Genomic DNA, 26,819 nt, shown 5'->3' with positions numbered 1-26,819 from the left:
ATCAGCGAAGGGTTAACTCTGTCTGCTTATGAACTCATTACTTGTGCTAGCAACCGTTCTTGGCCGTCTATAGGCCCAAGGACGTCACATTTTGTTGTGTTTTTGTTTTGTTAGAAAACGGCGTCCGTTCGGCCGGTTATGGGCCCCTTCGTAGCCTATAGGTCCCCTCGGTATGGTCTATAGGGGTACCGTGCCTTTCTCCCATCCGTCTGTCTCCGCGACCGGCTCGAGCAGCTTAAAAGATTGGGCCCGCCAAGAACATAAGGTTATCCATTCAGATAAGAATACCCAAACACTGCATGAATGTCCCGGGACCATCGAGCGTGCCTGAGCAGGTTAGCAGGCGGGGCCCCCGACAAGAGCGTAGGACCCTCCATTCAAACGAGAAATGCTGGCTACACATTGTGGAGGACTCCCGAACGATCGAGTGTACCTGAGCAGGTTAACATATAGGGCCCCCGTCAAGAGCGTACGGTCCTCCATTCAAGTAGGAAGTACCTAAGACCCAGTGTAGAGTGCCCCCGAATGATCGAATGTGCCCGAGCATGTCAACAGATAGTGTTCCCAACAACAGCGTTGGGCCCTCTATTCAAATAGGAAACACTCAAGACCCAGTATAAATGTTCCCCGAACGATGGAATGCGCCCGAGCAGCTTATCAGAAGCGGCCCGACAAGAGTATAGGGCCCTCCATTCAAATAGGAAATTCCCAAAACCCCGTGCGGAGAGCCCCCGAAACATGGAGCGTACCGAAGCAGATTATCGTACGGCTCCCGACAGGGGTGTAGGGCCCTAAATTCAAGCACCAAGACCCAATAAACAGGGCCCCCAAACAATGCAATGAAACCGAGGAGCCGAACACATGGGGCCCCAACAAATGCGTAGGGCCCTCCACTCAAGTAGGAAGTACCCAGGACACAAATAGGAACGCCCCCCCCCCCCCCCTCCCCGAACGATTGAGTGTGCCCGAGCAGAACCGCACTTTCGGGTTGACGGCACTTTGAAATCGGTCGAATCTGACATCACTTGACACCACGCCCCACGTCCCGTCAGTGGCCTTGATTAATTTGGCATGTGCTGGTCAGGGTAAAACAAATGCTCTGGAATGGCAGCGCCAATCGCTTTGCTGTCAGGGGCGAGTTTCTTGAACAGTAGGGAAGCTGCCAGTTTTGTTCGGGTGTGCTCACTTGTATTGTCTACTGGCTGTCTGCAGATCTGTGACTCGCCTCTGACAAATAGTTTGCACCATTTCACATCACAACTTTAGCGCGCTAATTTCACGTGATCAGGGCTTGGAGCTAGCTGGGTTGTGACGCGTGACTGCCGAAATAGATTGCGTGATCCTACTCCATTATCCTAACGGTCGCCTTGTCTGGGGGATTGGCGGATCGAACTGAGGCTGTCTGGACAGGCGGAGGCCATATGGCTCGGTGTCGCTGCAGGGGTCGTGTATAATGCATGGCTTCTTAATTCTGTTCAGTGCATGTCTGAGGGACGCCATTTTACGGGTTGTTGCGCTCGTTGTCGGCATGAGCCTGTGCGCGGTCTTTCTTGGTTCGTTGCACCTCACCGCCAGTTGGCTGCAAGTGTACGTTTGGCTCTTCTCGCCACCCTGTTTTTTTTACCTTCGCTGTTAGCTCGGGCCCACAGTGCCGCAGTGCGGCTCTGGCAGAGGTAGCGGAGCGCGGGAGCGCGGGCGACGGACCGCTTGTCCCAGCGAGACACGAGGCTCGTCCGGAACATGCACCGCGCAGACAACACGGGCCCGGCGCGCCAACACGGGCCCGGCGCGCACTCGACACGCACATGTCCATGGTCAGCAGACGCGTCCGCGACGTGTGCGCCGGACGGGCGGGTCGTCACACCGAGGGGGTGCGCCGTCACGCTTGGCACTGCGTCTGCCTCCGGCCTCCTAAACCGAGTGCTGCCGTAGGCTCTCAACGGAGCGCGTCGGGTCAACACTTGACCGCGGCTGAGTCGGTTGGGCTGTGTGGGCAGCGGCGCGCCGGGCTGGCCCCGATGTGACGCGAGGCAGCGCGCCGAGTGGTTAAGAGAGTCTTCCCGCTCCGGCTGCTAGGCGCCGCGTGGTGCGCTGGCACGGGGAACGTCACCGCTCGGGAACGTCTTAACGGTTTCTCGGCCGGTGGCGGCTTTCACCGACGCCACGCACACGCACCGCTTTCACCGGTGCACGCGCAGTGTGCAATCCGTTACGGCTGTAGATTTCCGAGGGAACGTGCACGACATGAACGAAACGATGGTGGGATTGTGGATTGGTCGCTGCTATAGTGGGGACCATGGACACAGGCGTTTCTTGTGAGTCGTGGTCACATGTGCACATGGAGAGAGGCACGGGGCCGATTCCTCTCATAGCCAATGCGGTAACCCCGGACATCGATCATAGAGAGGCTGCTGACTAACGTCGCTCACTGCTATTTGTTTTTTTTTACAACACCCGCATTGAATGCTTATGTTCATGTTCTTTGAACGGTGCTCAACAGAAGAGCCAATAAGTCATTGTTCTCTGAACGAAAACCGAATGTTTTGTTTTCAAAATGGGCAAGCATGTCATTGTCTGAAATTGAAATCTGAGTTGACAAATGATAGTGAAAACGCTCTAAGATTTTATGTGAGCATCAGCATCAGTAAGAACGGGCGTGTTCACTTTTGGGGTGCTCTTGCAAGATATGTCTCAGAAAGAAAAGAAAATGACCGTGGATTTCCACTGAGGTAGTTCAAATCACGAAGGTAATCATTTCCGTACGTATGTAGTCTCTGGAACACTTGGAGTCGAGTATCCGCAGTGTGTCTTCGAGTCACACACATATATCTCGCGTGGTCATAGCTCTCTATCTTGATGTAAGACAGAAAGACATAGGTATATATAGGTGTATATTTTTAGGGCATATTGAGGGTTGATAACTCAGCAGAAGAACTCGGAAATAATCATGCTTCCCAATGCCCATCCCACTGTTTCGCTTTTCCATAATGTAAAGGTAGCACCAACGGCTTGAGTGAATGCCTCACCAGGGTCCATTTCGTGGAAGAAGAAACGCTCGCGGTGCGTGCCGCAAACTTGGGAGTTACTCCCGGCCGCGGCTGGAAATCGCACCGCGATGGCAAACAACGCTCTGTCGGCTTCACTTTCGCGAGCCTGTCTGCATACCGATTCCACTCACGTATGCGGGGGCGCTGTGTGTTGCAGTGGCGAACGTTCCCGTGTGACGCGATGGAAACGGAGCCGGGAATCGAGCTTGTCAGAGCCGGTTGAAATCACCGGATGTGTGCGCTGCTTTCGGCGACCGCGAATGTTCCGGGATCGCCTCGAGCTGTGTTTGCACGCGTTTGTCACCGCAGCCATTAACCTTGAGCGAGGGGCGTAGCTTGGCTGCGTCTTGTGCAGACACACAAGTTCCGTACACGTGGATAGGGCCGTTCTGGGGCGGCATGAATCACAATGACTAGTGCCTGTTGCTGAGTAGAGGTGGCTTGCGCAGTTCCATGGCACTTTCTTCGATGACACCGAACGAGTGCTCTTTTCTAGAATTAGTCACGCATGTAAGCACTTTTGGCTGCACGTTTCGCCAGCCCTCGGCCACGTCTTGTGACGCCCCCTGCCGTTTTTTGCCGGTCGTGACTGTGTCCCGTGTTCTGCCCTGTATCCTGTATCTGTATTCTGCCCTGTAATGGGGCGGGGGAGCGAGCGATGGGCAGGCTCGGACCGAGTGGGGCCGCGAGACCAAACACCAAAAACCACCCGCGGCCTGAATTAAGAGCCCGAAGCGTACTCATGTCTGCCTTCTCTGTCAAGACTACGCTTTAGCCCGTGTATTTAAAAATTATGATTAGCGGCAAGGCCTTCTCGAAACCTTTTGACGCCATGACATTGTTATCTTAAACTCGGTTTCCGCCCAACTGTGGGAGAGTTAGGGTCTCACCCCGCAGGCCACGTCGTCGGGCACCAGCTGTTGGGGATGGACACCCGTGTGGCGTGTGACGTCACCTTTGCCACCTCACCGTGTGGGGCACCGCGCGGCGGCCGCTCCACGTAATATCAGCGTGGCTTTGCGCTCTTTAGGAGACCATGTCGGCAAGCATTTCGTCTCACGCTGTTCGTGCTCGTCTTCGGTTTGCCGGGCCGGCTTGCTGGAATCAGCCCGCCCGGCTCACTTTGCTGTGCGGGAAGAAACAAGGGCTTGATTGTGACTGCCCCCTCCCGCCTGGGGAATGATCGTTGGAATAACTGCTTTGAAGTCACACTGTAAACCACATCACATAATAGTCACATATATGCGCGGATGATGGATCACACATGTGCGATCCGTGCCGCGCAATCATGCTTTCAACGGGATAACGTGCAAAGGTGGGAATAACGGTTTTGAAGTCATGGCATGCTACTCACGTATGATCTTAAAACAAAACTGATGTTTAGCTCTCTATTATTAACAATTTTGAGTTCATGTTTTATGCAAGTGGAAAACAAGACCCTGAAACGATCTGATACCTCCAACACAATGATAATCTTGGCTTGACACCAGCAATACGTCATGTCGTAATGTTGGTGGCATATGCAGCCACATAAGACTAATTGTGGCCATCCTGAGTGCCTGCAGCGTGCTTGCCGTAAGCGTCAAGCTGCAAGCCATGTATGTGCGTCATCTTGGGTGATATCATGCTTTACGGATGCCCTTAAACGTTGCACGCATCGTCGCATGCATCAGTACTTTTTATCGGTTGATTGCAGTATGCGTAGTACTCAGAGGCCTAGAAACGTTTCAAAAATGAGGGATTGCTGCTGAAAGCAAACTGTTGCGCATTATCATGCGGCTAATGCTCAGTTCATCGGATGGCGCAGGGTATATACACACGTATGACCCATTTACTCATAAAGCACGATCACCGCCCAATGTCCTTGGCCTCGTCTTCAGTGCAGAGATTTCAGGCCAGGCCGCATCGAGTGAATGTGCGCTTGGGAGGAATGCCTTTGCGACATGCCACTACGCCGCATGGGCCGCGCAGCAAGCATAGCCGGCGCAAGAGGACTTGAAGGGGCCCACGCCCGTAACAATGTGTTAACTAGGTCCCACCAAGCCCGTCCCAGAACGGAGAGCTTGAAGTATACTGGCGCAACAAACAGACGCTGTGCACGCCATTCCGAATCGCAGCGTCTGCACGGGGGAGGACGCCTGTTGTGCGCGTCGCCGGCACGCTGTGGGATAGTTAGTGCTGGGTGCTGGAACGGATCGGCGTGCGGCGCGCTGCAGCTGCCGGCAGCCCAGCGGCTACGGCTGCGATGCGACTAACCGACAAACAACAAGGCCTTGGAATGGGTCATTTCCCCAGTGTCTCAGCCTTGCGGATCACGACACATGCCTGCCAGCTGTGGCGGCTGTGGTCGTCGTCCAGAGGCATTGGGTGCTTCAGCGCATGTGAACTGGGTACTGATACTCGCGGGCAGCATGGCGGTTCATTCGTGAACATTGTTGAGCTTTGTGATGCAACTTCACGAAGTGGGCTGAAGAACGTCGCGGTACTTCGCTGGCCCCCTGAGTAACCGTCTGGAGCGGTCCTTGTGCCATGTGTCGACGCAAACGGACTGAATAACTACAATGAATTTGACCTCGGCTGCTTGGATGACGCGTAGAGCAGACGAGCGTCAAAAGGCTGGGTCTTCTGCACGAATCAAGGCTGATGTAAGGTTTTATTCCACGATGCTTAAATTGAAATCGGGGAGACATTCTGATTGCTCCTGTCCCTCCCCCTGAATGGATGTGCCAGCCTGGGTGGAACCTAGATAAGCCATCAGCTGTCCATGGCAGACTAGTTGATCCCGCACACTGAGGCCCTATGTCTGGGAGACATGAAATGTGAACTGGTGTTGTCTTGGCGGGATTGCTTACGTCCACGAACTTTTGTTCCTTCAACTGGGCGAGATTCAGGCCCCACTGAAGCAACGTGTTTTTCTTATGCTGGTCGCGTTCTGTTGTGCTTGCTTTCACAACTTAGCACGCTGTTATCAATACAGCATTGGATGTTAGCGCCAATGGATGTGTTTGTTCGCTCTGGGACGTACCCACGGTTGCGCGATACACGGCTTGGTTGTGCATAGCCGACAGCTGCCTTGACCTGTCGGGCATGCAGATTTGCTGTATCGCTGATCAGAGGGTCGCGCCGTTAACCGTCGCCGGGCGGGAGCCGTTTCGACTCCCGTTGTTAGTGGCGGCGGTGACTCGTACTCGTGACTCCCCTTCGCTATCGAGTTAATTATTTAGCTTGAGCTGCGAAACAAACATCGGTGAATGGCCTGTTTTCGACAGAATCCAGTAAGGTGCGGTTTTGCTTTGTCACATCAGACCAGTCAAGAGGTCTTCCAGGTCAGATCAGCCTTAAGGTTGCGGTGCTTCCGCTGTTAGCTCCTCCCTCGGAATTGGCCATCGTTTTCAGCCAGATGTCGCTACTGTATGGCTGTCTGCACACCGAAGGGCTACCCCCTTATGAGGTAGTTGGTTACTCGCTTGACAAGGGCGCATACTTCCCATTTACGGACAAGGGCGCAGTCATCTCTGTTTTCCAGTCCGGTTTGGTCGAGGTCTGGTTGGTGTGTCCGGTCTTATTTAGCTCTGTATACCGTCCATTGATTACGTTAGCAGCCCACAGCCTTAGTAGTTGAAGATGTGAACTGAGGAGAGCATCTTCCGTATGATAGCTCTTTTTCAGCCGAGCATAAAACCGTGGTCTGAGTCATAGCGTAAATGGTGATATAGTCATAGTGAGCGTAAATTGTGGCATAGCCATAGTGATTGTAAATGGTGGCACAGTCATAGTGAGTGTAACTGGTGACATAGTCAGATTGAACGTTAATGGTGACATAGGAACGATCAGAGTCCAGCGTATACACCGCATGCCGCCAACCCGGGTTGACTTTGGAAAGGTCACTGTCCGACCGCAAATTGCCTCATCAGATTGTTCGTAATAACTTAAGAACCAACAAATGATGCTGACAATTTAACGGACTTAGTTGTCAAAAGCTTATGCACGTTTTTGGAAAATATAAAATCTTGCCTTTGCTAGGTCATGAGTAATGATTTTGTCGAGATCATCCGGTCACATTTCGCGTTCATGAGTCCAATCATGTCCGTTTGACGTGCAGTAGATGTTATCGAACGCTTTCCTACTATGCTTTGCTAGATCTTCTGCTTCTTTACGCGATTGTACAGAATTCATTTTGGGCTGGTCATCGACAAGAACAGTCGCACGACAGAACGAGTTGGGAGAAATCATGGTTTGTCTCATTGTGGCACGGTACAGATGCATCGGTGGTACACCAGAACAACACCAGGACATTAGAACAAGTTATGTTTTGCAACGAATAGTCCTAAGCCGTCCCTACAAAACGTTTGATTCTTTGTGTTTTTGCCTGGCGCGCAGCGCCATCTGGTAGAAAACAGAAGCAAACACATTTCTCAAAAGCTGTAAAATCCATACGTCTGGAGCTCACATGCAGTTTTGAATCGCGACTTGAACGAGCTTTTGCTCTGCTGTAGGCAGATGAGAATAAAAGCCAAGGGAAGCTTTTTGTCATCTGTGCTTTACCTGACCCTGACCCACTTCCTGGTTGCACGTCCCGACGTTAATGGTCACGAAGGCCAGCCGGTAAGATCCGAGATACAACAGCACAGAAAGCCGCATGCTACTCGCCCGAGAAAAGCTGTTTTTTAGTCGTCGATGCGATACTGTCGTAGAGATTACACGACCAAGCAAGTCATATAGTCAGTAGATAAGTAATTGTGCAGATGCGTTTTAAGGGCGGGGGGGGGGGGGGGGCGGCAGCGTTTCCTCGTCTTCGTTAGTTCTAAACATGCATGAGATATGCCTTGTGAAAATTTTTGCTGATTTGGCCTGCCTTTGTCTCAGATGTCACGTCCTTTTCATAGATAAGACAGTAGTATTGGCCTTATTCCTCGGAGAAAAACCAGGAGAATGGAGATATACTTGGGTTCATATTTCGGCAACATGCCTTTATCGAAACAATAGCCGAAGTGACTTGTGCTATTGTTTTCATAAAGGCATATTGCCGAAATATCAACCCAACTGTATCTCCACTCTCCTGGTTTTTATCCGAGGAATAAGGCTAATACTACTGTCTTATCTACGTGAATAACGCTCCTCGCTAATGCACTGAACAACTTACGTAGTCATGCCTTTTCTCTCTAAGACAGTGACTGCGAACAACCTTAATGTAATCTTCACTTTTTTCAGTAATTCATCTTGTACGTTTTGCCTGCAAGACGCCTTGTTCGACGTGGGACGAGGTCTCTTCTCGATGATACGTGGTTTGTCATTCGCCATTATGTAGGGCATGCCCGAAACTAAGTTAATGGAATCATACTTCGTTGACAATAGAAACCAATGGGGCTGATCGGTGCGTTGGAAAGTCCACCTTTCATGAAAATTTTACAGGCAAAGTTTTGTTGATGCAATATTTTGAGCTATTGATATAATTCGCGACTAGAATTGCTCTAAGATGATGACTGTGGTCAGGCTTGGCAGTTGTGACGGATAAAAGCGATACATTTGCAGTCATTGGCGGTTTGTAGAAAACTGAACTAGCAATGCTGGCACGCGTAGTGTGGGCGATCCCATCCCTCTGGGTTCCGGCTACAGCGTCTTATATTCCAAACTGGTTTGGGAAGGGGGTGTTGGCCTCTGCCGGCCGGTTACTGGCGGTACTTAATATGGGCAGCTTGATTTGGCTGCGGATCTGGCTGGCCGCTGAGCTCTGACATCAGTCCTCAAAATCAGTCCGATCAGTCCGAAAGCATCGGCCCATCAGCTCCCCAAAGCCGACTGATCTGGTTTGTGCAGAACGGTGTTTGACTGTCCGCACACGTCGACTCAGCGTGGGAGTATTTTGTGAAATATTTTGTGGGTGAAATATTTTGTTGCTGCGGGCAGCTCAGCTTTTGACTAATTGCGCGTTATGCTAGTGAAAATTGTATTGAACGTGTAATCAGTTGTTGCAGATATTGTACGTAATCTTTTCAGTTGGTGAGGGTGAGATCAATCTATTGCCTGGGGTTGAATTCTCATCCTTGTGGTTTCTCTAACGTGCTATTATCTGGCGCTGCGCGGGATGCACAGGTAGAAACATCTTTGCATCGTGCATACAGCAGAGGTAAAACTCAAGCACGGTGATATGAGAGCCTTGAAAACATAACATTCTGGCTGGATCGAGTCGCTGAAGTGGACATTTTCCCAATAGTTCCGTTAGGCTACATGCCTGCAGTCTCCCTTTAGGAGAACCAAAAATGCAGAGGAGTGCCGCAAACAAGAAGCTTAAATGAAAGGTACTTCGTCAAAAAGAGAATAAAAACCAAAGGAAATGCTGGCTGCCAAGGTCCGGTTTTTTGCCGACCGCGCTAGCAGTGCGTTAACCCTAAAGTTAAGAACTTAAGAGGGCTTAAATGGCTATTCCTAGCAACCGAGCACTTCCACCGGCTTAGAGTCGAATGTTATTATATGGTTGATTGAATATAGAGGATGCCGGGAGGACTTGGATCACCATCCCCAGCAACCGAGCGCTGGCACCGATCCAGAGTAGAATGTTTTAGTTTGGTTGAACGTGGCTGGATACGGAGGATTGCTGAACTAATGGGAAGCCCTTACCCTAATCGGCGCAGGGGAATATGGAAACCCCCACTGGTTTTTGTGCTTGGCGTTGGGCCTGCAATCCCCGCCGACTTATACCGAACTGTTCAGCGCGACGCGCTAAAACCTAGACTAGGTCTTAGCCCCCCCCCCCCCTCCTTTGAGCTCTCTTAAACCCTCTAGCCACTGACCTGCAAATTTCAGCCTCCAATCATGCGTGGTCAGAGGCCTATAAGGCATAAGTGGATTCTCAAATATTTGCTCGGGAAAAATGTGGAAAGACGTTGAAGGCGGACTATGGGAAGTGTGCTCTCCGCGACACATTCCTGTCTGTGGGCGCCAGATCTCCCCGTTCCCTTGTCCACTGGGTCTCAGCGTATGAAGTGTCGCATCGCAAACACGGCAAATGCAAGTTGCCTTTCCTCATGTCACTCAATGGCAGCATCGCAAACACGGCAAATGCGAGTTGCCTTTCCTCATGTCACTCAATGGCAATGTCATGGCACGAATATTTTGCGATCGTCTGACGTGCTCCTCAAGCGTGCTGCGTCATGGGCGAAGGTGGCAGAGATGCGTCCGTGACGGCATCAGGTGTTTCTGGCTCGAGGTCATGTTTTGTCTCTAAAAACGCCCGAAGTGTTATAGACATTACTTTGTACCGTTGCTTGTACTTTATAGTGAAAGGCACTCCATGGTCATGTCAATAGGAGGCCGAGGAATGAGCTCACTGAACTGGTTTGGTCTGGTTTAGCTGGTCTCGATTATGGCTGGCGATCTTTCCGTTCAGGTCAGCCCGAAGGCTCGGGAACAGCACAAATTACACATTTAAGCTGAGAAGGGCATTTTTCCCACCAAAATAGCATAGACTCACGTTTCGGGTCCGATAAGCGTAAAAAGCGACCCAAGGGCGAGCAGTCCAACAGGGCTGCCACGGGTCAAGGACGTCGGCTGGCATTGGAAAGCTTGCTGTCGTGTCACAGGTGGCCTGTATGCATGAGTGCGTGCAAAAGACTTGAGGTACTTGTGATTAAAATGACTGCGGGACGGGAAATGATATAGTTCAGTCACTGACATTGGATGCCTTTTTGCGAAATGCATACAATAAATGTGTCATGGAGTCCGCAAAATGTCAAGGCGCTGCGCCTGAGGTTTTTATGTGTTCTGAAATTGCCGCTTGGTGCTGTATTCGCCTCCTTTGGCATACGTTAGCTCACGTAATCATTGCCACTGTCACTCGTGTCCAAAGCCTTGTTTAAAGTATTTATCGCCATGAACAAGGGATAAATACTTGTATTATATTTATTCTTTATTAGTATTTATTCTCTCCAGTGGTGAAGGGAAACAGTTTCCTGGCGCATGCTGTACTTGCGTACCGTCTGCGTCACGCGCGCCCGCCCCACAGGACTAAGATCGCTTCAACAGCTGCCCGGCGCCCACGGTTTCAGGCGGCGGCCACCAGGGGCGCTCGGGTCGCGGGATCAGTCAGCGGACGCGGGCGGCAAGCGGGCGCAGCAGCGGAGCAGTAACCGGCGTTGGACGCACAGCATGGTGGCCTCTGCAACATGCGCGCGCGCTCTGGCGGTCAGCGGCGCCCTGGTGCTGCTGGGCGGTGTGTTGGCGGTCACGCTGCACCAGCGGCTGTTCGACGTAATCCTCGACAAGGTCGGTGCCGGGCGCGCCCCGAGCGTTTATTTGGGTTTAGTTGCGCGACCGCCGCCCCCTTCACGGACATGCACACCTCGACCCAGCCTCCGCCTCAGCTTTGTTTCTAGTACGGGGCAAGTCCAGACCGCGTAGGAATCAAAATTTGAGAGAGGGAGTTTGGCCGTGGCGAGATTGTGGAGCCAAACTCCAGGCTTGATGGGATGGGTTGCCCTTCCCCCTCCCCCTCCCCCCCCCCCATTGTCTCTCCACGGCAGGGTCATGGCGGTGACCGGAGCCCCTGGGCGGCGGAGCGGCAGCCGCGTGACTGTCGTGTGGGCCGCGCTGTCGTGCGGCGCGATCACATCAGACAACCGGCTCTGTCACTGGCGGGGGAATTGTGCGCGCGCCCTGTTGCGACAGGGCGCGGTGCGTGTGCCATCTTCCTCGTTGTTGCATGTATGACTAAGCCAGCCGGCTGGCGTGCTATTCGCGGGGTCTGGTTTTCCTCGCTAGCTGGTATTACGCTCCCGGCGTTCGCGGCTCATATCTTGTCCGTTCATCTGTATGAACGGATATGTTTACGTTGGTGCAAAGCGAGGGCTGCATGAGAAGCCTGCTGTGCAAGAGAGTGCGTTTGATGACGTTTGGTGTGTAAGAAGCGTCTGCAGTCGGAACGCTTCAAAATGCTGCGCTAGCTGGAGGCACCCGGCGCCGCTCGTGTGTGCCGCACCGCACATCCTTGTACTGTCTTCCGCAGTTTATGGATGTGCGGTGGGGCACCTTTCACGCATGGCGGTAGTCTATAAATGTCCCATTTTTCAAGTTTTTCAGATAACACTAATTTATTGTAGCTCCACACATGTTTTGGAACTGTTTCGTTTTCATCGCTCGTGTTTGGTACTTGCGTAGAAGCTGGAGCTGACACCATCGTCGGAGGGCTACAGCTTCTGGCACACGATGGACGTCCCCATCTACATGAAGTTCTACTTCTGGAACGTCACGAATGCTGATGACGTCATTGGTAAAAAGGCGAAACCAATTCTGGAGGAGCTGGGGCCATACGTGTACAGGTGAGTGCCGCTTACTGACACGATGCTGCGGCGTGCCCTATGCGTGCGTACACGCATGTGATCACGTGGCTGGCGAATGCACTTGTGTTCAATGTGACTGACAATATTTTGTTATCTCCATATCAGATTTTAATCATGCATCCACCACTAATGCTACAACTTTTTCGCGATGTGTAGTGTTGCATTAAAAGTATTAGATTGCACAAGTAGCACATCGTACATAATGCGTGAGAAATTCTGTCGTTTGCTCTCTAAAAACTCGAGAACGGTCGGCGCTAGCCCGCGAAACCTCAACTGATTTGAATTAAATCAGCGTGGCGAGGAAAAGGGTTATGTCACACTTCGGTGCCCGCCGGGCTACCATGCGTGGCGCGGTTCGATGAAACCCGCCCCATGGGTAAGCATTGGCGACGGTCGACTCCGCGTCATTTCAAACTTAGAGAAGCGGGCAATATCGGCTGCCGTGTGCTCATTGATTTCGTTTCGGCCTGTTGTGAAGAGCCGGCTGGAGTTAACACCGGCATACAGCGATCAGAAGAACCCACTGAGATTAAGGATGGTTCCAAAAAGGGATTCCTACAAGATTGTTGATCCGTGGCGTCACTGGGATCACAGCGTGACGAATATAAGTAGCGAAAAGAGCAGCACTAAGTATCTCGCCACCACGATATATGCACCAAAACAAATAAATAGTAGGACAGTTCATCATCCAACAACTACGAGTTGGCACAGGCCAGATCCCGAGACTAGACAGACAAACCGAGCTTCCTTCTGGCGAAAACGTCGAATTTGTAAACGGCTTCCTGGCCAAGGTCTTCCGGACCTGGAAGAACGGCACTAAGGTGCGACCCGGCTCAGTGATCCGACTGGTCCGGCCTGGCTCAGCAGGTCGTCCTAGCGCCGAAGGACTTTGCCGCTGATAATATGGGAGCATCGTCGAGAGACAAGGATCTGCAAGTCGGTGAACACTGGTCCACACCCAGAGGAAGCTTTGCAATATCCATTGGAACTTCTGGCAACCGAGAGCGATCAGGAATGCCATCACACAACTTGTGTTCAATCAAGGCACTCATGCTCGTACGAAAGTGGATCCCCAAACTTTGGACTGGCGACCACCGCGACAGGCGAGGCCAGGGGTGCCAGGGTCTTCATCTCGAGAATCCCGGAAATCTCGTCTAACGTGCGCTTAAAACTCAAACGGATCCAAAGTCGTGTCAACCAGACCTACACCATTACTATGAGCAAGAGTCAAGACCAATCCCTGAAGGTGACGGATCTTAACATGGCTGAGCCAGTGTTCTTCCGGGTTCAGTTTTATGTTGGCAGCTCCAAAATGAACGGCCGCCGACCAGGTCATCCTGCTCCAGGAGGGTAAGACCGAGAATGTGGTGTACAGGAAAGCACTGCATCCGTTAATAAATACGGCAACCGTAAGAATTGTTGGAGCAGGGATTCAGCCGGAACAGAACCGCAGCGCGCCCCGGTGTCCAGCTTGGCATTGCCCATCACAGTATGGCGCCGTGCATGGTCTCGGCTACTCAGCTCTGGAGCTGTCCGCTGCCAGGAGTGTCCGAGCCGGGTAGCGGACCGTAATGCGGTACCTTGGAGGGGCGCGTGAGCCCACTAACTGGTCAGCTGTCATTCAACGCTGCAGTGGGACGGGCTGGCCTGTTTTGTGTCAGAAATCCTTGGTAGGTGAGGTGAGACTTGTCCGTAAATTATGCGATCATATGTTATGGTTTGCCCATAGTTTCCTTGAAGATGAATGTCTGGTGGTGTCGTGTTTTGAGATCCAGGTCGGACCAATTTTCAATCTTAAAACCAAATCCAACTATTCCGATAAATGCCCTTGCATTATATCTGCCTTGATTACCGTCTTATCATAGGAAGTCCAAGCTAGTAGCTTGCAGGATTGCCCCATGGAAGAAAGCCGTAGTTCTTCCAGTTCTATATCGTTGTCATGCGTGGCAACGTGTATCAATAGTAGGGTGGTAGACGTTGCCTTATGTAGCGAGGCCATTCACGCTATACTTGTCCACTTCATATGGGGGTGAGCTCGTCGTCTCATGTTTCGTCAGCAGTGCCGGCGATGTTGACTCAGCGTTGGTTTCAATAATGTTTTTGCGTGATGGGCGGCATGTCCGTGCTCGAACTTGCAACCTGGGTTCCTGTGGAGGGTCACTTCGAGCGTCACAAGTCTCGACTTAGTACCCGCAGGCAGCAGTGGGATCAGGCCCCGAATGAGTGTTCATGAAAGCGCCCACTCCACCGGCCGGGTCTCGAGTGCTCAGGCGGGTCACTGTCGGTGATTGTCGAGCGACGTCGATTTGGTGGAGAGCTGCTGCGGGCTTTTTTCTGAGGGGTACAAGGTCCCTGGCAAACGCATGTGCGGGAGAAAGGTCCTATTTGAAGTGCTCTCAAGTCATGGAACCTTGCGCGCCACACAAGTACATAGGGATTTTACGCGTCGCAACGACGTGCATTTATCTTGATCGCAGGCACGCGATCGCTCCCTGTCTCTACCTCTGTTAATAACTGCGTTTATGAACGGAAAGCAAAAGGGCTTTGTGTTGCAGAAGTCTAGAGAAAATGAACGAGATTTGACAATAAGTATCACCACGGTTGAGAGTGGTGCTCCAGGCATCATAGGTGGCACCGTACAGCGCAGCCTTCCATCAGACCGCAACAGTATTTGCCATCAAAGCAGCCGGCCAAGCGAGTCCGAGGGCCAACTAACCGGGCATTGGGTAGCTTCCGCGGCCCGCGCCGATCGGGACCGACCCGCCCAGCAACACTTCTGGCGGGTTTATGTCCTTGCAGCCATCGTCAAAGAGCTGAAGAACATGGTTAGAACCAGGCTGCCGTCTTGGCACTTGGGCGTCACGTCGACACGATGCTAAGCGATACTGAAGGAGGACGAAAACGGACAATCTTACTGGCGCAACTGTGGGTTGATGCATACAGGCAATCGTGCTGTCGTGCGATTCACAGTTTGATGTCAGGTATCAGTAACTAGAGCAGAGAAAGACGTGAAACTCACCGCACAATGTAGATGAATGTACCAGTTACAACCTACAAGCAGATCTTGAAACAGTCCGACCCATGGGTGCGCCACCAATGAACCGGTAAGCGTCCAGCGTTTCCTTCTCCCACGCTGACTTCAAGTGCAAGAGGATGTGGTCTAAATCGAGCTACAGTACAACACAGTGTAACGCTCCACGGCTGTCTTCGGCCGGCGCGGGTGGTGGGTGACAATCGACGATGTCGTGGACCGCACACGCTGGGTCTGCACTGGCGCATTAACGGAGCCCTGCGTCAAAAGCACGTGCTAAAACACATGAAACTACCCGCCGTTATAATCAGAACTGCACAATAAACACGCCTGTTTGTGGTTCCTGCCGCTATAGGGCATGATCTGGTAACCATGACCATGTAAAGCTGAACACGCTCGATGCTGCGGAAAATGTGACCTATGACCCGACATAATTAGGTCAAATGTCGGCCTACCAACAACAAAGTTTCACCAATCGAGCCATGTCGTCGAGACCAATCTTCGGCCGTTTTACGCTAGACTTTATCCTTCTAAGTTTGGAAACGGCAGCGGGGGGGGGGGGCGGAGTATCCACCCCTGCTATCAGTCCGCTTCACAAAAAATGGCGTATCAGGGCAGGGCGCTATCATTCGTCATTTCTCTCACTAGTGACTTGCGTTCTCTCTTTCATGTCACAAGTCATGTTCACGTGCACTGAGTTCGTGACCATTGAACTAACAACCTCAGCTTGCCGGGTTGTAGTTTCCTTATCAATAGTAGTCCCCCAAACTTAAACTCCAGCCTCCCCAACTTTGCGAAGCGAGTGGGCAAATCCGTGGAAAACTCGCTTGGCGGCGTACTTTTGAGGAAGATCTCATACATTTTAACTGCTCAGTCACCCTAGTCAACACCTTTTTATGAAACACTCCACTGTTATGTTATCTGCATTTTGTGGCAGCACGAGTGCTGCGACGTCCTGTTCATCACGGATGTGCTGACATCAGAAACGCAAAGGTCCCACACATGGTCCCACATATTTGACTGTAGATATCACTAGATAGACGCGCCCCGTTTAAGATATGAGATCTGGTTTCTAAGATTCGTTCCCCAAATCTTAAGGATTGTAGTTAAAAGAGCGATCGTCCTGATTTTTATGTTGCCAGATTGGCATCGATTGCATCACTTAAACGTTGAATAAGTTTACGTGGGTGCACAAAATCTCCACGAAATAACTAACGAACTGGGTTTCAAAGTTACTGTACTGGAGAGCATTGCGGCAGTCTGTAGTAGCCGAATTGTATTGAAAACTGTAGTCCTAAACTATCTCCGGAGCACCCAATCGTACGCGGTCTCTGGCCGTGGCTTTATGCGCTGTAGATTAGTGTCTTTCCAAACGCGCGCGCCAAAAGTAGCAACGTTACAGGACCGCGAGCTCAAGCGTTGGCCGAGATAGAGGCCTACAGGTCGGCCATGATTGTTGCTGTGAAGAGGACTGTTTGCAGAGTATGTAGGTACGTACAGCTGATGACAAATACTTTTCAGTGGTTCCATGAGCATCATTAATGCTTAGTGTTGGTAGTGTGTCCACAGTTGTGGCCAAGCTTTATAGGGGAAAATGTTATGCACTGCAGGATGTCGGTGCGCATTTGGTTTTACGCATTTGGTTCACGTTTTGGCATCGGATGCTTCCAGCCTGGTCTCAGCTAACGGCAACTGTCACCCGGTATGTCTGTGGGCGTATGCGGTCAACAAAGGGGGCATACGCAGTCTCCGTCAGCGGACCGTCGGCGAGTGCGGTCTCCGTCAGTCACTCTTCTGCAGCTGTCAGTGAGATAGACAGGAATGTGGACAAGAGGACCACGTTTACCAATGTGAAAGGGTTTGCGTGCAAAACACACGGAGTCTGGGGCGCCTCGAAATGGTTGTTGTCTCATAAAGCGTGCGCATGTAGTTTTGGGTATGCGTCCTGAGATAGTGGCTCCCGAAATGGCTGATGTCCTTTAAAAAACCTTTATTAAGTAACCTTTTAAAGTGTATCATTTGTATTTGACGATCAAGTATTACAGGCATGTCACAGAACCTCGTAAATATTACATGAATTTGACGAAGCGTCGTAAAATATTAAATTAATGTAACGGGGCCGGAACATGTCAGCACCACTCAAAACCTTCATGTCACACTTGACGCCACGCTCCTGTTTACTCCTCGTATCTGAGGCATAGTAAAATGAAGCAAGCATTTGGCCCTCGTATTCGGTCGTTTCTGGCAATTTCAGGCAGTTTAAATTTTAGCTGATAAGTCTTGTAGGCTGCATATTGCGCCACTAACGCAGCGCTGTATTGGGGTACGATACTGTGATTTTGACGGATGTGACGAAGCCACACAAGGCCGGTGAACTGGGCTGGTGTCCAATTGTCACATTTGGCTCGTAACTCACGTTTGGATTCGGCACTTCTCCGTCTTCCAGTCACCTCCTGCATCACCCCAAAATGCCATCTTAGGTTCCCGAAAAGTGCAGCACGATCCTTTATTCATGAGAGACATAGGTCGATGGAGCTTCGATTAATAAATTCTGCTCAAGTGCTGCTCTTATATTTCCCGCCAGGACCGAACCGGACACGTGCGTTATACACTCGTACGCTGCCCACCTTGCCGTGAGCACAGGGAACGACGATCTTCTCCATCGACTGCTGAGCGCGATAAACAACGCTGTACTCTTCGATAGGAGTGAGTTAGATTTGCGGTTAGACCGATCACAGGTCCGCGCACCGGCGTGTGCTGCAAACAAGTAAGATCCGCAGGCCCTCTCGGTCACGGGCTTTGAGCGCAGCGATAACAGTTTGCACACCGCACATTTGGCTAGGCGTGGCAAGGTGCAGGACATTCCGTGCGAGACACATGGTCATGCTTTCGGGGATCAGTAACTAAGCTGACAGCGAAGTAAGCGACTATCCGCAGTCTAGTGGCGTTAACAGCTGACCCTGGCCAAAAACTGCAACGCAGTACCTCGCGCACGGGATAACGAGACGCAGCACGATGGTCAGCGTCGCTCTTTGTGTGAGGAAACGTCTCGAGTGGCGTAGACCGATCAGGGGGCCGTTGCGCTTACGGGCGGTATCACTGACGTGGGCGTCCCAGCTCAGGTGGTGGTCAAATACCACACACAAGGTTCTTTACGGCCAGGCCCTCCCGCACGGTCTCCCCACCGACCCGTACACTGACAGGGGAAAGTCCGCTGCTGTTCCGTCTGGAGCCAAGGGAAGAATGTCGGTTTAGGATGCGTGGAGCTGGAGGCAGTAGACTGTGAGGCTGTCTCGTCCGGCGAAGGCTCGCGAATGACGACCGTCGGGCGAGGCTCGCGTGTCAGGAACACAACACCAGTGCTGCTGGGAAATGTCTGGGTGGTGTTTCATATGTACCTCTCGTGAGACTTTATCGCAGGGGAATTTCGGATTTCAAAGGTAAGATTTGACTCAAGATTGCAGGCGTGATTCGGAGTCCCGCCGGCCGAGCGGCATGAGCCTGGCCGGCCTTGGCTTCTCCGGCCGGTTCCTGCAAAGCCAGTCGTGCCGGATGAGACAATCCTGGCGTACTGGCAGCGCAGCTTAAGCTTTGTTCCTGTTGCCTCTTAATAGCGTGTCATATGTACAGGAAAAATAATGGTCTTGTTCCTGGACCGCAGTAGATGTATTTTGTGAGCCGTGTCCATGCCAGGCTTTATCTCTCGTAATGCGACTGGTATTACTCTTTAAAAATACAAAATGTAGAGTGCATGGCCAAGCGCGATTGTATATTTAAGATGCCCTTTTTCTCTGGTGATAGCCGCTGCGTACGGTGGTGGTAAACCCTCTAAATGACCTTGACGACATGTCGGTATGGCGTATACGTGGAAACGGAATCAACGTGGCAATAGCACTGCCACGAGCATTGAACCTCAGTGCATGCACGCGGTAGAAGCAGCCTTCAGCAGGGTCCATGTTGAAACCAAAACTGTGCGAGAATATTACAACTGAAATAGTGTACATGGTTGGCGAAAATAAAGGCGCGATGTATATCCGGGAACGATTGGTTTCCATGCTCATAACGCAAGATATTTTGGTCTTTTCGGCCGGCGCGATCTCTCGAAACAAGACGGTACGATGCCATAGCGGCGGCCGAGATACCACTCCCCCGGGCTGCGCTGCCGTCCCCGCACGACCCCTGTGTGATGGGCGGCTCCCGGCTGGCGCCGCCGCGACGCTCGGTCCGGCCGGCCGGCGGGCACCTGAGCCCAGCCGCCGGCCTGCTGACAGGGCGGGCGTCGCGTCCCGGCGGCCAGGACCGGACCGGCGCGAGCCGGCGCCGCTGGTGGCGAGCCGCGGGCCCGCCAGCTGCTGATGTTGTCCCGCCGCTGACGAGCCGAACCCCCCGTCACAGCGAGAAGCACCTGAAGGTGAACATGACCTGGAACGACAACGGCACGGTGACGTACATGCAGATCAAGACGTGGCATTTCGAGCCGGACATGTCGGTCGGCAGCCGGGACGACAACATCACCACGCTCAACGTGCCGTTGCTGGTGAGCTGGTGCCACCGGTGGTGGTGCGGTGCGGCCAACCGCGCTCAGCAGGTCCCGTCTGCCCGGCCCGCGAGATATGGGCAAGAGCTGCCATAACGTTGTAGGTATAAAAACTTAACTATTCTTTTTCACTGAACGCCGGACGAGGACCCATAAGATAAGAGAAGTCCTGTTGCCATGGTGTGGTGCATAAAACCTGCCTCGTCACCGAAGTCTGATCGGTTTTTTGCTCGTGGCTGAACTTGCACTCTTCACAAGGTGTCTGCGGAACCGGACACACCACACTGTGAGGTTGTCCGCCGGTGCTGCATTTCGGCTTCAATTAAATCCCATTCACCCACTCATCCCGGAACGGTAGCCAGTGGGATGCCGAGTAGGGTGCGCGGTGAAATCAGCCCGTGCGGTCTGCAGCATGCGTGTTCTCAGCCGACACGGCATATGTTTCATTTGTATTCCCACGCCGCCCGTCCGCGCAGGCCAGTACTTCATCGTCTCGGAGGCATTTTCACACGTCGAGAGATACATGTGAAATGCGTGATATATGTAAACACCAAGAAGTAATTAGCATATTTGCACTGCTCGGTACATGCGCTTAGTAATTAATGTCAGCGGCTTTGTGAGAGCTTCTGAAATTTTCCCACCGAAGCACACGACGCATGGTTGACCTGTCCTACAGCATCGCCCCCGATATGCCCAGTTGATCAGATGATATCCGCGGACAGCCGAGCAGGGGCAGCCCGCAACGCTCAGCTCTCCGATGGCATACTGTTTTACCAAAACAAACGGTATGCTGGCATTTGTATTCCGGAAATGCGCCCAACATGGCGCTTCAGCACGCCGTCCATGCAGCTATGCTCCACATTTCCGGCATGATCGTAGGCCTGCTTCAGCCGGCTGAGGTCTGCGAGCCCCTGTGCTTTACTGCGTGCCCTCTCCCCACGCCTCCGTAATATTTGGATTCGAGACGTTTCTCCGCGACCGTCGCCCGCCACTGGTGCCCCGAACGGGGCCGGGCTCACCCCTGACCTTGTGTTAGCACGCGCTTGTGTTACGGTCTCGCTCACCCGTGACCCGAGACACGCGCCTGTCGTACTCGGGCCGGGCTCACCCGTGACCCGAGGTACGCACTTCTTGCGCTGGGGCCTCACTCACCCCTGACCCGAGACACGCGCCTGTCGTACTGGGGTCGCTCTCACCCTGACCCGAGACACGCATCTCTCGCTGCAGGCGGCCGCCGCCCTGATCCGGGACCTGAACGACTTCATGAAGGTCATGTTCAACGAGATGGTGAACTCCGTGGATACAAAACCATTCGTAACGCGCACGGTGCGTGAGTTCCTGTTCGACGGCTACGACGACCCGCTACTGGATGCCGCGTCCGTGCTCAAGTACCTGGTCAACATCTCCATACCGTTCGACAAGTTCGGTTGGTTTTACGGCGTGAGTTTCCGTTTGTCGAAGATAAACGCACAATCAGTTATCTTGATTTGTCGGATTCTTCGTATGGGAGCCGTCACCTGGCCTGGTGGAGGCTCATGACCATCACTCGGGATACAGTTGTGTGGTCGCACGTTGCCTGGCAACAACCGTCAACAGCTTAGCCCTGTGCTGATTGGAGAGTGGGACACGTTTTTGAGCAACGTGGTAGGTACAGCGTGCAACGTGACCTGATCTGAGCTGGCGTGACCTTACGTCAGCAGAGATGACGATAGTGCAGTAGAATACCACTGTGTTTCATATTCTTAATCTGACTGCGTACATAGTTGAACGTGGTTGCGTGCTAGCAGACTCGTGCTGGATGACGCAATAACTCCGAGTGGGCTTCTTTTTGTATGCGCCCGTTTACAAAGCTGTTTGGGGGCGAGTAAACAGAAAGTCTAATTTGTTTGAACTTTTGGTTTTTTCATGGAAGTCCCGGTCAGCAGCTTGCTGAGGACTGGTCCAAAAGTTATCGCTTATACTCGCGTATGGTCCGCTTCGGTGTCTCTACCCTTGCGCGTTTGGTGGCGTCGGAGACGTCATAATTAAAAGAAAACATAAGTACGGTTGGCTCTCACAGGAAGTCGCTGCCTGCTCAGAATGACTATGCAGAGGCCGAGCGTAGTGAGCCAGTAATTTGCTAAGTTGTTTCCCAAGCACGAAGGAAAGCCGTGCTCCTGTAGTCATGTCATGACTGTCTGTCATGTCATGTCATGACCGCACACATGCAGTCATGTGTGCGTTCATGAATTCGCTTATCAGTGGCCGCAGGAGGAATCGACGCTGGGAGCGCTGGTCAGACCTCAGTCGATTTTCATCCAGCTAGATGGGAGCACTGTCTGCAGTATGCGTTCGGTTGTATACAAAGTCCCGACTTGGAGAGCACGCAAAAATGCACAACGGGCGGCTGGAGTGTACACCAACTGCCGATTTTAAGAGCACGTAAAGGAGTACAACGGACTGGAGGCGTCCTTGATAGCTCTGGAGAAATAGTTCATAATGTTAAGTACATAATTAAGGCGCCATAGCTCAGCTTCGCCATAGCAAGTACAGCTCTCAGTGAAAAACGTGCTCTTCATGACCCGTCTCTGGGGACACTGTCGCTTGGCGAAGCGGTCGGGGGGTGATATTTGGAAACAACCCAGGAACGGCGTCCCTTGCCTGGTAACGAGTTTTGACTATGTACCATGCGGGAGCGGGCTTGAGGCGGCAGTGTACTAGCAGAGGGTCCACCCTCCCCACGGCTCGCTGCGACTGTGCGGCGGGCGCCTGCGGAGGAGGGGAGGGAGCGGAGGAATATTTGATTAGCTTGCCATCGAAAGTAATTAATTGCGGTGAACACCGCAGATGTCAATCCGTGACACTGATGGCACAATACTGACGCGTCAAAGCACGAAACTGACGCATCAAGGCACGATGCTGACGCATCAAGGCGCGATACTGACGCATCAAGGCACGATACTGACGCATCAAGGCACGATACTGACGCATCAAGGCCATCCCGCCCAGACTGGAAAAATACACGTTCCGCCGAACATGTCCGGCGCGGCAGCGACATCGCGGCCGAAATCTCGGCGCGCACGTGCGCCGTAAAGTTCAGCTTTTGGAGTTCGGCGCACGGTGCCGCGAAGTTTAGCGCATGGAGAGCCACTAATTCAGGGAATTATGATGTTGAAAGGAAAATTGCGCACAAAATTACCTTAATGCATTTTTCACGTTGAAGTGATTCGAATATCAGCACTATATTACCACGCAGTCAAAGCGTTTACAGTACCCATGCACGTGATAATAAATTCGATTAATATGGTGACTTAGCTTGGAGCGTGGCCTCTCTTCACCCGCGTGATAAAAATTCCATTAATTTGGTGACTTAGCTCGCAGCGTGTCCTCTCTTCACCCGCGAAGCACGTCACGCGTCACGCCTGCCTGTGACGGGTCGCCACCAGGCTGCGGCGGTTGGTGACGCCACGCCGTGGCTGCTGTGTGTCTCGGCTGGCGGGTGGTGATTGATTGTGCTGTGCCGACGCGACCTGGCAGTCGGCGCGTCGCCAGCTGGGCGGCTGCTGTGTGTCCCGGCTGGCGGGTGGTGATTGATCGTGCTGTGCTGGCGCGACCTGGTAGTCGCCAGCGGGGCGGATGATGTGGATGTCTGGGACGGCGGCGGCAGACAACGGTGCCGTTGGCGGCAGGGTTTCAGGGGACAGGGTTGTTGCCGTCGTCAGGTCGACGACAACGGTCAGTGCGCTCGTGTGGATATGGACGTTGTTCTCGTGGGTGTTCTCACCCAGAGCACGAAGACTGTGTTTGCGCTATCGGCCATGCGCCGGATGCATTGGGTTGCCAACCGCGGAATTGTGACAGTGAAGGGTCGTTGGGTTTTGTGGAGGACAGTGCTCTTAGCCGCTCCATCTCCACTTGACTGTCTTCGCCCCACTTCAGCCGACACTAGCAGCTGACGGGCGGTATCGCCCACTCGGAGGCCGTTACGACGACGTACCTGACGGCCGTGGCCGGTGACGGGGCTCCCTGTCGGCCTGGTCGGCCCACTAGCCCGACACACCGCCCACACAAACACACAGGCACGCGCGGCAGCGACCGGGTCGGACCGCGTGATAATGAGTCACTGGAGCCGCCGCCGCTACCGCTTCCGCCACTAGAGCCCACGCGCCCGCCGCGGTGTGGGCAGGGTCGCGGCGGCCGCAGTCAGAGCTCGCGAGCAAGGTCGGCTGCTGCTCACTTGCTCGACGGACGCGCTGTGGACGACATTTTGGTCGGACAATGGAACAGCTTGTACGCAGGGATGAAACTTGGTATCCCGTGGGGGGGGGGGGGGGGAGCATGCCCTCTCAATCCTTAACTGCCTCCCCCGCCTCGTGTCGGGTTGGGCCCCAGTAGTATTGGACAGCGATCCACAATGTGGAACCCGGCATCCAATACTTAACAGATCGTAAAGATTAAGATGATTGAAAGCTTGGAAAAATGGGAAGCTATTTGAAATTCAAGTTTGTAGTCTTATGTTTCGTAAGATGTGGAAAAATTATTACTGAACTATCGGTTCAAAGGGTGCTTGTGCTGTGCAGGTGAAGTGAGACACAAACGCCGCATTTAGACAGCTGTGAGTGAATACCGATGCAAGCGCCTCTTTGCAATTGGCCTCGTGCTGCTCCAGTCACTGGTCGAGCGATGGGTGCCCCACAGCCACAGTGGAAGCCATATGGAAACTTTGACCGCTTCGTTCGATGACAGTGGCTCATGGAATTTACCGTGCGCGTCGTCCGACCCAACCGAAATGCAGAAGGTTAACCGTCAGCTGGCCAAAGATGGCGGTCTGGCGGGGGGGGGGGGGGGGTGTTGCAGAGGCGGTTGTGGAGACTTCAGTAGGGGAGTAATGGCGATTTGCGACGCTGCTGGTAATCACAACTTGTTAACATAAATTACACTTGCGAAACTTGCGGTCTAGTGACTCAGGCTCAGGTTTAGGTGCTTATCTATTTGTGTCGTTCCTGGACCTCGGTTTCATTTTAAGCAGGTTGGTCATGTATCATTTGTGGTACCGCAAACAGCCGTTCTGTCGTATGTGGTGCGGAATGTAGGCACATTATGTGGCCAAACGAAGAAATATGTCACATCCTATAACTCCTGTATCTACGTGTATCGAGACTACGCGTGATGCGTAAACGTTGAGGGTATTTTAAGGCAGCGCCTGTTTTCCGGAGGATATGTATTGTTGATTTTTTAACGAAACCTTTTGAAGTCAAATATGTCCTGAACGCTGGAAAGATGAAAACTTTTGATTTGGTGCACCTGTTTTGGACATGCGTCTAGACGTCATGTTATTGCGTGACGCAGCGTTATTCTGCTACTTCTCCTGCTGTTCGTGTATACCAAACCCATTGACGTGTGTCGCCCGCCGCCCAGCGGCCCTTCAGCTGGATCGCGGGGTGTTCGGCGTACCGTTTCGGCCTGCTGTCGGCGTCGCGTGCAGTCGCATACCGCCCTCCACCGACCGTAACCCGCGTGTCCGCAGAGGAACGGCACCAACTACTACGACGGCGTGTTCAACATGGACACGGGCCGGACGGTGTCCCAGCTGGGTGACCTGCACTTCTGGAACAACACCAACACTACGACGGCGTTCGACGCGCCCTGCAACATGGTCAACGGCTCGGCCGGCGAGCTCTTCCACCCGCGGCTCGACAAGACGTACATCGAGCTGTACTCGACAGACATCTGCCGGTACGGCCGCTTGCTGGTGGGCGGGTGTCGGGGTGCGGTCGCGGTGGGGTACTGTGACGCTGGCCGGGCGGGGTGTTGGTTGGGGTCCTGCTCGAGCCGGCTCAGAGGTGCGAGTCGGGTCTGTCTTGTCCAGGTCAGGCGTGCGGTAACGTGTGGCAAGATCGAACCTTTGTGGCGCTGAGCACAGTTGCACCTGTATGGCGTGTGGTAGGGGCTAGATAGCAACGATGCAGCCGGCTTGGCTGCTCTGAGTCGGGCGCAGACGCCGCTGCAGCCTCTTCTCTAACATTGCTGCTCTATGATATGTTGCAGGTCACTCCGCGTTCCCTACAAAGAGCCGACATCCAAATACGAGTTAGGCGGTAACAGGTACCAGGCTGATGAGATGATGTTCGCCAGGCCCGATACGAACCCCGACAACTGGTGTTTCTGCAACGGAGAATGCCCCCCTGCAGGTGTGTGCCCGTGCAAGGGCCTATTGCTTAGTCGTTTGCACTTCATTGATCGTCGCTGGTAGTTGTCTCAATCCGATGCAATTTCCTATCTCGTCGGAAAGGGATTGGGACCGCCAAAAAAGTGGTCGAATTCGGTTTGTTTTTAAGCCAGGTGAAGGCTCCCGGTCTCTTTAGTCTTCACCCACAACCCCTTTGCCAACGTTCTACGTAATAAAAGGTACTTCTGCATTCTCGCCTCACAGGGAACCCGCTTTAAGCCTAAAATGTGCGATATTTGTGCAGCGTACATATAAACCTCCGGACAGTATGGAGTGATGAGAGTATGACGAGAGTATGAGCATGAGACGGAGAGAATGATGAGTATGAGGGAATATGATGAGACGGAGAGTATAGAGTGATGAGAATTAGCACAGGGTATGTCGTAAATTACTGATAACGTAGTTGAGAAACTATTTTTTTATTTAGGTGCGGTCCCTTTAATGTGCCTGACTACGTTTCGCCTCTTAGAGTGCGTTTCGACATGATGGTTTTGTTGCGAATACTTTTACGTGTCTGTTGAAAGGATCGTCTCGGAGGACTTAAAGGTCCTCAGCGACGTCAGACATGTTTGTCGGCTTTCTAACGCACACCACGACTTCGACCGTCCTTTCATAGTGATGCAGGCGACGCCGATTGCAAAAGAAGCCAGCGATTGGTCGG

At 52.7% G+C, this 26,819-nt stretch overlaps 1 protein-coding gene across 1 annotated transcript in view; it reads left to right on the top strand.

The window, feature by feature from the left end:
* LOC119092203 (protein croquemort) overlaps positions 1-26,819 on the top strand; it is a 39,771-nt gene that overhangs the window by 3,396 nt on the left and 9,556 nt on the right. Inside the window, exons 2-7 of the mRNA XM_037215180.1 lie at positions 11,093-11,309; positions 12,201-12,361; positions 19,809-19,950; positions 21,178-21,390; positions 25,457-25,665; positions 25,978-26,120. Of these exons, the coding sequence (XP_037071075.1) occupies positions 11,093-11,309; positions 12,201-12,361; positions 19,809-19,950; positions 21,178-21,390; positions 25,457-25,665; positions 25,978-26,120 (1,085 nt within the window). The remainder of the gene's footprint in view (positions 1-11,092; positions 11,310-12,200; positions 12,362-19,808; positions 19,951-21,177; positions 21,391-25,456; positions 25,666-25,977; positions 26,121-26,819) is intronic.

This window comes from Pollicipes pollicipes, unplaced genomic scaffold (assembly GCF_011947565.3).
Source record: "Pollicipes pollicipes isolate AB1234 unplaced genomic scaffold, Ppol_2.1 Scaffold_3447;HRSCAF=4054_pilon_pilon_pilon, whole genome shotgun sequence".
Lineage (NCBI taxonomy): Eukaryota > Metazoa > Arthropoda > Thecostraca > Pollicipedomorpha > Pollicipedidae > Pollicipes > Pollicipes pollicipes.
The sequence above is the reverse complement of the archived record's forward strand: the minus strand, read 5'-3'. Positions and strand labels throughout refer to the sequence as shown.